Genomic DNA, 10,822 nt, shown 5'->3' on the forward strand with positions numbered 1-10,822 from the left:
GCACCGTGCCTCACTTTCCCCAGTTCCAGTGGTGAGCTGAACTGGAGGCCACGGGGCTACTGTCAGGGGCAGGGGTTGCCCTCGAAGCACCCGGGGTGAACAGCGACAGCATCATACAGGCGACCAAACAGAATGGCAGCAGACACAGCACCAGAAAAACCCGGGGAGGGTGAGCTGAGACGGCGGCACCTCCAGTCAAGGGGGAGGCCCACCGGGGTCCTCGGCACATCGGCTCGCACCACAACCAGGGCAAGGCCCAGAGCCTGCGAAGGCCACAAAAAAGAGGCAAAGCACCAGCGGGTAGGCCTCTTTCCAGGGTCTGGTAAAAGTCACAAACCTGTCCCCAAGCAACTCTTGTATACCAGGGGAAAGGACAAGGACACACCCAGGAGCCAATACACCAGAGGCCCAGCAGCAGCAGAGTGGCCAACATGGGACCCAGGGAGACAGTGAAGAGGGGCAAATGACAGCCTCACGCAACGGGGCTACTCCCACCTCTCCAACTCTGGGCAGCAGCCCTCCTTACAAGAGCCCTGCGAAATGGAAGCAACGCAAGCACACACCAGTAGGTGAATGGAGTGACAGAACGTGGCCCACCCACACGGTGGAATATTACTCGGCCATGAAAAGTAAAGAAGCACTGATACATAGCCATCTGGATGACTTTCAGAAATGTTCTGTTCAGTGAGAGAAGCCAGACACAAGAGGCCAGAGAGTATAGGAAATGCCCCGGATAGGAAAATGCTCTAAGTAAGAAGGTACATGAGTGGCTGTCTGGGGCAGGAGGGCAATAAAGTGGAGAGCGGCTGCTTACTGGGCAAGCGTGCAGAAAAATGTTTTGGAAGATGAGGGAGGGCCGCATGACCCTGCAGTGAAAGCCACCAAGCTGCACACTTGGAAGTACTTCATTTGGTCCTGGGAACAACACCTCATGTTTTAATAAGGGAGAGAAAGAAACTGATAGTTTTGACTTGACATCAAAACACACAAAACTAACCACACAGTTCAGGGTTAGTAGAAGCATGACAGAACTTTCAACCAAAGGAAATGACTCTGTGTTGGTGCATGCCTGCAATCCCAGCCCTGCCTGGAGCGGAGGTCGAGGCAGGAAGGCTGCAGAGTTCGTGCCCAGCTTAGCTGTGTAGCCAGAACCCTTCTCCAAAAAAACTAAGACAAAATGGAATAATTTAAAATGTCAACTGGGCCGGACAGGGTGGCACAGACCTGTAACCCCAGTACTTGGGAGGCTGAAGCAGGAGGATCGCTGAGTTCAACACCAACATGGGCTACATGATGAGTTCAATCAAGGCCAGCCAGAGCTACATAGCAAGACCCTGTCTCAGAAAAATAAGCAGTCAGCTGGTAGTTACCTCCATGAAGAGAAGGCAGAGGACAGGACAGGCAAGGCGGACATGCCTTCAAGGTGACAGGCTCATACTCTCAGTTGAGTGGTGCCCAAGGAAGGGTCCCATGCAACCTTAGGGGAAGGCTTTTTTTACCCCTTGATACCCCGAGGCCATTTAAAAACAATGCAGAGGCCCGGCTCCTGCGATGACACACCTGGACCTGCCCTGCCCTCTGTGTGGCACAGCCCCAGGAAGCAGCCATGCTCACAGTTCTGGCGACGGACAAAGAACAAAACAGCTAATGAGCTCCCAAACCAGGAGAAAGACAGCCGCAAGCAAGGCAAAGGGGCCGAACACCACCATCGAGAGACAGAGGAGATGGTTAATAGGAGCGGCTCACCCAGAGGAACCGTTGCGCTACCTCCTCGTGAGAGGAGTGCATATCACAATGTCCCTGAAGACGATTTGTCCGCCAGGACTGCCCAAAGCCCCATGGTGAGACAGCCTGCATCTGTCCGCCTGGGGCAGGCTCAGGGACAGGAGGGTCACTGCCACCACCCAGCTCTGACCAGCAACGCCACAGCTGCAGCTTTTGCCGCCGTCCTTGCACAGTGCAAAGTGAGGCCCAGACAAGGCCGTGCACTGTCTGCTGTTTACAGAAGTCGCAACCTGGAAGGGACCCAAGTGCCCATCATCCGGGGTCTGGTTAAAGGAAGAACAGCCCATCCAAGAAACAGAACACAATGGGGGGGGGGGGAGAACAAAGACGCGCCCTCTGGGCAGAAGTGGAAGATCTCCAGAGCCAGGAAGTGAAAAAGCAAAGCACAGAACATGAATTCTGGGCTCTCCTTAGTTTCAAAACAAGGTGGGGAAGTAAGGAGCTGCGTCCACATAAAGAACGTGAGGGACCTGTGCCAGGGCTGGGGACTCCTCGGACACCTTGCCCTGTGTCTCCACTTATTACGCTCTTTACCAAGATAAAGTTTATGTGCTCCGCCATTCACCCCCTTGCAGAGTACAACTAGCTCAATAACCCTCAGCGCATTCACACATCTGGGTGACTGTCACACAACTGATACCTGAATGCCTCCATCCCCTCCCAGCACCCACACCATGGCAACCACCACTGTACTCTCCAGCCTCAGCTCTACCAATTTTGGACATTTTACAAAAATAGAACGACACAGTATGTGATCTTTTGTGGCCTGCTTCTTTTACAGATTTCTGTGGTTTCATTTTTGGTATTGTCTACGTATTTTCATGTTTGGGCCAAAGTAAAGACAACTAGAAGGCTAAATCCAGTGAGCAATTACGTAGTGCAAACACGTGCTAATAAACATTTAGAGATACAGTGCAGGTGGCCTTGCAGAGTGCTTGGCACATGGTTCCTGCTCCACCATGGGGACGGGGCTAGTGAGGAAGGGCCAACTGGCCCAGGCTGTGACAAGCGGGTGGGAGGGGGCATCGGCGGCCGCACAGGAACAAATGAAGCAGGAATAAGCCATCCTCTGGGGAAAGGAGCCTCTCCCTGGGCTCCTGGCACAGAAGCAGGTCCATGCAAGCTTAACCCTAACCCTAACCTGCAAAGGCCTGGTGGGGGATGCTGCCAACTCTGAGGGGTTTGATGCAGCTGAAGACGGTGGAAGCCCTGTGGGAGGGCAAGGTTGGAAGGGTCTTTAGGGGCTGCCAAGACACTTCAGCTTTCAGGCTGGGTGGCAAGGACAGGGACAGGGGTGCAATCACGGAGGGGCCAAACTCAGCAGCACTGACATTCAGGGCCACAAAGTTTGTTTTGTGGGTCTGTCCTGGGCATTGTGGGGAACACAAGCAGTCCTCACATCTACCTCCTATGTACCAGTAGCTACCGCTTCCCCACCACCTTCCGTGAGTGTAATAACCAAAACCATCTCCTAACTGTGACAAAGCCCCTGGGGGGACTACATCCGCCTCCTTACACATACACACTGCGATTCACTGGTGTATGAGAAACGATCCAAGGGGCTTGAAGGGACAGGGAGCAGCGGTCAAGGATGCCGGTGACTCGGCAAGGAGGCAGGAGATGGAGTCCCCTCGGCCTGGGAGCCCACCTGCAAGAACTACTCTGCATCAATCTTTGACACACAGAGAAACTGAGTCACCAAGGACCAAATGCCCATTCGCCACACAACTTCCCACTGACAGGAACCCAAACTGCTGGGCAAAGTCTTCTGACCTCAGAGTGCCGGGAACCTTCTGCCTCAGCTGCCTCCCCGACGGCCTGGACCCCGCGTTTTGCATTCCTATCCGGAAGCTGCCTGGCTCTTTTCTGACTCCCCGAATTCTCTCAACCACCAAAAGGAGGTGCAGAGGGGTTTGGCAGCTGGCCAGGTTTGGAAATGTGGCTCCAGAGCCCTTGTGCTTTTCTCCATTCCAATTCCCTAGCATGGCACTTGTGCACTTGGCAGGCAGCAGGGCTGGACCAGCTGGGGCAGGCCTGCCCTGGAGGAGCACAGCACGCCTGCTGGGGGAGCAACAAAGGCCACTGGCCACGTGGAGGGAGCGAGGGAAAGAGGTAGAGGAGCCTTGGAGGGGGCAGCCACCTCGGCTTCCTTCCTGGCGGCTGTGTTGGGAGATGAGTGGGCTGGGCCTGCCTAAGAATGGCCAAAATGGCCTCATTTCAGGCATAGGATGCCAGTCTGGTCAGACCCCTAAACCAAAACCTGGACAAACAAGAGCCTGGGTCTGGCCCACCCAGCAGGGTTGAAACCTTGGGAAGCTGTAGGTGGGAAAGGGGGTGACGGCCCTCACACAGAAGCATTCTACAGATACACAGCTGGGGACTTGGAGACTTTGGGGTGATAGGGACACTCCCTACCCCAGCAGCAACTCTGCCACTCACCTATCAGAAGCCCAAGAGTATGCCCTGGAGCCGGCAAGAGGGTGCAGGCCCAGGCACCTCTGGACCCCAAGAAACCACCTCAAGGCTGTCTGTACACAATGCCCCATTCTCCCAACTGTTCCCTTATGATGCGGGCTGGGGGCCCGGAGAAGAGCTGGGGCCTGGCAGCCGCACGTGCGCCCATGGCTGATCCTGGAAAGCAGCGCTTGGACACTGTGCTGAGTCCCACCTGCAGAGGCCATCTGGCATCAGGCCCTGGCCCAGGCCATGTGGAGGACATGGCCAGAGCCCTGAACAAAGGGAACCAGACGGGAAGGCCTCCGGTCACCACTGTCTCCATCCCTGCAGGGTAGGGGCCCAGGATGGACAGGACAGGAAGGTACGTCAGGACAGGCCCCCGACACCCTCACATCCAGTGAAGTCCAGACAGGAGAACTGTGCCTGGCTCCTAGGATGGAGAGGCCCCAGAGCCTTGGCAAGCAGGAGCTCATCAACCTGCATGACTATCCTGGACAGGGACACCAAGGCTCACAGGACTCAAGACTTACCCCACAGCACACGGCTAAATACAAAGACAGCCAGTGCCTGGCGAGGAGGTGGTGCACACCTATAATCCCAGCACTCAGGAAGCTGAGGCAGGGAGGACTGCCTGGAGTTTGAGGTCACCCTGGGCCACACAGTGAGTTGAAGGCCCACCTGAACTACACAGAAAGACTCTCAATTTAAAGAACTAAAAAATTAAATTAAATAAATGAGTACATAGCTTAAAGGAAGAAGCCAGCATCCTAATTCAAGCTCAACCAACTCCAGAGCCAATATAAAAAGGAGTAGCTGGGACCTAGATTCTAAGATAAATGAGAAGCTTCGCTGGCTAAACAGGAAGTTCTGCCCCCAGGGAGGTGACCGCAGGAGCTAGGGACACTGACTTTCTCAATAACTCTGGGCTGCAGCTTCCTGTTAGGGGCTTCGAGGCTCGCTCCTTGGCAGTGAGAGGGCATAGACAGGGCACTGTGTGGGGGCACACATCTGATCAGGAGCTGCCCCCAGTCCTGAGCCCAGGAGCCTCGGGTCTCTACATCCACCCAAGTTTCACCTACAGAGGGAGATGGGTGTTGACCCCTGCGGCATCGACAAGGATACCTAGGCTAAGAGAGAAAAGGTGACCTATCACAGCAAATGAGAAAAAGCAGCCAGGTGTGGTTGAGACATGCCTGTAATCCCAACACTTGGGAGGCTGAGTCAGGAGGACTGTTACAAGTTCAAGACCAGCCTGAAGGGGCTGGAGAGATGGCTCAGTGGTCTAAAGCATCTCCTTGGAACAAGCTTGGCAAGGCATCAGGGACCGCGGTTCAATCCCCCAGCACCACATGCCAGCCAGCCCCGCCCCCTGGTGGGCTGAGCTGGCCACACACACACACACACAAATGTTAAAATGAAAAAAAATTAAAAAAAAAAAGACCAGCCTGAACTGCACAGCAAGACCCTGTCTCAAACAAGCAAAAGAGAAAGACTAAGGGAATCTGAACTGGGCTCAGCCTCTAAATCCGAACCTTTTTCTACCTGGGTGCAGTGAGGCTTCGGCACACTACAGTCCATTCTCTATGTATCTGACCACCCTTGCTGGACACCACTGTGGGCAGGCCTCGTGCTGAGCACTGGTGAGGGAGAGGGAACACAGACCTTCACTTAATTAATTCAGGGAGGAAGTGTTACTGAGTTGCCCAGGCTGGTCTCCAACTCCTGTGTTCAAGTGATCCTCCTGCCTCAGCCTCCTAAGTAGGTGGGTCTACATTTATGTCTGGGCTTTACTAGAGAAAGCCTTCCAACCAGTTCTACCTCCCTCCCTCCACTGTGAACTGGGAGGATATTTGTAAGGAGTGTAGGCTACTTCAGGCCTGGCAGGGGACTGTGCATGGTTGGCACTTCAGCCTGTAATCCGATAGGGCTGCAAAAAGTGTGGGTGGAGGGCCAGCAAGATAGCTCAGCAAACTAAGCACTTGCTTAGGCAAGCACAGGGACGGGGGTCGATCCCTGGCACCACATGCTGCACCAGCCCTGCCCCCAGGTATGCTGAACCAACAACTGAGACTGGGCATGGTGGCGCATACCTATAATCTCAGCATTGGGGCGGCTAAAAACAGGAGGATCACTACAAGTCCAATCTGTGTAGTGAGATCTTGTACCAAATACAGTAAAAAAAAAAAAGAAAGAAAGAAAGAAAGAAAAGAAAAAGAAAAAGAAGTGAGGTGGAACCCAGGCCTGTCTGCATCTCCCATGCTGTCCGCTCCATTCTTCCCCGAGTAGAGGTGGTAGGTGTACAGAGCACCTTTGTTGGTTTTCTGCAGTGACCTTGGGTGGTCACCTTGACCCCACAGCACCCAGCTTCACCCAGGCTCCCCAGGTGAGTACCTGGAAAACAGGGTGTCCTGTCCCTGTCCCCAGCCCTGAGGCTCGCTGTCCGCTTTGGAGGGGTGCCCTGGGGTCTGAATGGGTGCTCGCAGCATGCGGACTCAGTTCCTTCTGTCTAGGCCAGAACCTGTTTATTTTTCCTGTCCAAGGAGGTGGTTCAGGCCTGCCTCAGAGGGTGCAGTGATGGCAGGATGAGGAGAAAGGAGAAAGCCCATCCAGAGGTCTTGCAGCCTGCTCCCACAACTCCAAGGCCCTCTAATCAAAATCGCCGCCTGGAAATCTCGCTGCAGACCCACAGCTGCAGAGGGAGAGTTGTACTCATGGCTGCACCCTGTGGGCTGCAGCAGCCGCGCCCCCTCACGAGAGCCGTCCCCCTTTAGTCCAGAAGCAGTCGGAGGTGTCAGTTTAAATGACTCTATTGGGACAAACTCAGCATACCCAGAAAGGGAGGGTCCCTAGGAGACCCCAGCCTTGTGTCATCCATCCCAAGGCCAGCCTGGGCTGCAGTATGTGGGCCCTTGATGGGGGTCACGTAGAGGCCCAGGCCTCCTTTCTTGCATCAGCATCTTTCTACCAGGCTCAAAAGATACACCACAGTCTGGGCTTTCCCATGCCTAGCTGGAGACCCCAGTCAGCCACAGTGGGGAATAGGAGCTAAAAACATGCTCTTGGGTTGGGTGGGTGGAGCACCCCTGTGATCCCAGCACTTGGGAGGCTGAGGCAGGAGGAATTCCAGGCTAGCCTGGTCTATACAGTGAGTTTAAGGTCAGCCTTTAAAATCAAATTCTGTTTCAAAAAACCAAAACAAAGCAAACCACCCTCCTCCCTCCATTCGGGCTGCCTCCCTTCCCCAGCTGGAGCCGCCTAGAGGCACTGCCCACCACGGGAGCAAAGTTCTGGCTCCAGCCTGTGAGACCCTGGTGGCCGGACACTTACCCAGGTAGATGTCCCCAAAGGATCCGCTCCCGATCTTACGACCCAGGCGGTACTTATTCCCCACACGCAGCTCCATGGTTCACGCTTGCTGCAGAGGGAGGCAGAAATGGTGGGGTCAGAGAATGCAGATCTGGGAAGAGCGACCCCTGAGGATGGACTATACCCCTTCCCGTCAAACAGCAGACAAAGCCACCAGGGACCTGGAAGCCCCCCACCCCCATCTAGGAAGTTACTTTGCTTGAGGGCAAGCAGGTGCCAGGTCCTGCTAATCCACCCTCCCAGCTGAGGCTCACAACAGCGCTCAGCCTGGCTTGGCCAAAGGCAGAATGGGCACCGAGGCCTGAGAGGAAACAACAGGCAAGAGACAGTGTCCCTCCGGGGAACACTCTTACGGGGACCCTATCATAGGAAGCTCTTGAGAGGAGGAATGGTCACCATAGACCAAGACTGAGAGGGAAATGAAGGACAAAGACGGTAGTGAGGAAGGGTCCCAGCAGAGCGGACATCCTAGAGGCACCGCCACAGGCCTCCCCAGCAGGCACCAAGCTCCAGGGATGGGGTCCCAAAGGGGACCTTGTGCACCTTTTCAGGCCTCTGAAATGACAGGGCCCCAATACCCCCAACCCCACCATGGAGCACTGGAGGTCCGTCCTCTGCATTTTGCCTGGCCAGGACTCACCAGGTCCCCATGTGCCCAAAAGGAGGGGTGGTCTGACCCCACTCGGAGGACACAAGAATCCAGTCATCTCATCTGCCCCCCACTCACGACGCCAGCAAAGCACTCAGGCCTTTTCCCTGGCACCCCTTGGAGGGAATACTCTGGCCCACGTCCTTCTGACCTGAGCAGCTCTAAGCCAACCCAAGCTTCAAACTGCTGGTAGGGCAGCAAGGGCCCTCTCTGATTGGAGCAGTTTCCCTGCTTCCGTGGACTGGACCTAGATGCCTCCAGCTCACAGCCAGGGCCCTGGCCAAATGAGGAACTCAAAGTCCCCGGGGAAGTTTCACCTGCCGGGGGCGGGGGACATGGACTGGCAGACATGGATAGGGAAGAAGAGGGTACCTGCAATCTCTGTGTTTACAAGATAGTAGGAGGGTGACCAGGAGGGGACTCAGGCCCAAGGAGGTCAGGCCACTGTGCCCACACCAGCCAGCAAGTCCATGGCAGTCTTGCCTAGGACCCCAAAAGGGTCCCGATGCCCCACCAGATGGGGACGGTCACACACACACACACACCACACGGAGGTTTATTTTATGCCAGAGCCAGGAGGCAAAATAGAAGATGGGAAAACACCAATGAACTGTCCTTTCCCATGCCAAGGGTCACCCCCCAGCCACCAGACCACCAGGGACCGAAGGTAGGGCAGACTTACTCCCTTGATGGTCAGGTGAGACCACCCTGTCAGGATGGAGCCATGCAACTAACAGCTCCTGGCTGGGACAAACACACAGCTCCCCGCGGGCGAGGGCACAGCCTTCCAACAGCCGCAAGGAAGGAGCTGCCACCCCGTGCCAGCCAAAATCCCAGCCTTTGCCCACATGCTCGACCTGGCCCAGCAGAGGTGCTGTGGCTGCCAGCAGCACATGCTCCACATCTGCAGAAGCCCCCATGCCCCACAACCACACGCCACCAAGCTCCTGAGTGTCCCTGCCACTGGAGCCAGGCAAGCAGGTGGGCCTGCAGTCAGTCCTGGGGGAGGGGGCACGCGCATCCCCCCCAACCATTTTCCATCAATGGGGATTCAGAGACCACACAAGGGAGGCCGGCAGGAGAGTACAGGTTAGGAAAATCAACATAAATGTCCCTGCATCCTATATTACATAAATACCCACGCTGGGTTATATAAATACCCGTGCCCTCTGTCTGGGTCTTACATAAATACACTGCACATGACCCCCAGCCCCCTCCCCGCACCGGGCTGTCGCAGAGGAGGAGAGGGGCGAACCCTCAGCCTATAGGACCCCAAAACGGCTCTATGACTGCCACCCAGACGCCAGGGTCCCCAGGATCGCACAGTCTGTCCCGGCACTACCTCCTCTCAAAGCCCCCTAAAAGAGAGCCGCTGGGCTTCCCCACGCGCCGGAGCAGCTTTCCATCCAGTCCTGTGGCTGCGACTCCCAGAGAGGTGGGGTGGGGGAGGGAGGGAGAAACAAAGTGGGGGGAAAAGGCAGACAGGAAGGTTCAGGAGTTTCATCCGCTTAGGAAAATCAGACAACTACCAAGCAGTGCGGCACACACGGACCGGGTTTATACTTCCTGACGCCCTCCCCGCTTCCCCAGAGCCAGGACCCCTGTCACTGACCATGGAAATAAAACCCGAAAGCAAGGCTCAGATCCTAAGACCCAGGAGCCCCAAACACCGACGTTCACTTGAAGCAACTTAGACACTCCGCTTTTCACTCCCCAAATCCTTCTCCCTTGGGGAGGCTACGCCAAGGGAAGAATAAATTAAAAAAAAAAAAAAAAAAAAAAAAGCCCTCAGGGCAAAGTTGGGGGGGTGGCCTCACTCCGAGTTTGGCAATAGGAGGAGCTGGGGGCGTCGCTAAGGTCGGGGCTCTAGCCCCACGAGCGCCCGCAGAACAAGGGTTTCTCACAGGGGAGGAACGGGAGAATCCCAGCTGATAAATAACCCCCACCATTCCTCGCTCCACAAAGGAAAACAAAGCTGGTGGCCTGGGGGAACCACACACTCCAGCACCCCGGGACCTCAGGACGTTCCAACAGGCGGGGACAGCCTTAGTGAACCCGGGTGCTGAGAGGGGGGTGCTGCTGAACATCCTGAAGCCTACAGAAGCCCAGGGCTGGGCCAGGAAGCCCCAACCCACGGGACCGGCTACCCTCAGCTCCCCGGCCCCAATCCTTTCCTCGCCCGCCCCAAATCCTAGCCGGGGGTCGCCCCGGGCTGGAGCCTAAGGGGTAGCCCAGCTGGAGGAGCGCCGGTCTGGGGGAGCCCCCTCTGTGCAAGGGTACAAAATAACAGTCCCCCTCCTCCGCGTCCCCGGCCGCGCCTTTGTCCTCGCCGGGCCGGGCGGGCGGCGCCCGGACTGCGCCCCTCTGCGCGGCGCGAACGCGCGTGTGTCGCCCTCCCCGCCCTCCTCCAAGCAAAAACAAAGAGGCGGAGGGAGCCCCGTTTCCCCCCCGGCTCGCGCCCCTCCGCCGGCCTGCGGCCCCCAGATACTCACCCCGCCAGGAAGGCGCCGGGGCCGGGCCGCTGCTCTGGGGGCTCCCGCGGGCGGGGGCGGCCCGCCGGGGCGG

At 56.5% G+C, this 10,822-nt stretch overlaps 1 protein-coding gene across 6 annotated transcripts in view; it reads right to left on the reverse strand.

Moving 5' to 3' along the window:
* LOC101592056 (casein kinase I) overlaps positions 1-10,822 on the reverse strand; it is a 32,534-nt gene that overhangs the window by 11,328 nt on the left and 10,384 nt on the right. For 4 of the 6 annotated variants that reach the window (XM_023718972.1, XM_023718970.1, XM_023718969.1 and 1 more), the window contains exons 1-2: positions 10,750-10,805; positions 7,570-7,657 (exon numbers count right to left, since the gene is read on the reverse strand). In XM_023718972.1, the coding sequence (XP_023574740.1) occupies positions 7,570-7,645 (76 nt within the window). In that variant the 5' untranslated portion in view covers positions 7,646-7,657; positions 10,750-10,805. Of the gene's footprint in view, positions 1-7,569; positions 7,658-10,749; positions 10,814-10,822 lie in introns of those variants that run through there. The other 2 variants (XM_004634615.2, XM_023718971.1) reach the window with 2 other exon arrangements.

Source organism: Octodon degus, unplaced genomic scaffold, assembly GCF_000260255.1.
Source record: "Octodon degus isolate 3935 unplaced genomic scaffold, OctDeg1.0 scaffold00064, whole genome shotgun sequence".
NCBI lineage: Eukaryota > Metazoa > Chordata > Mammalia > Rodentia > Octodontidae > Octodon > Octodon degus.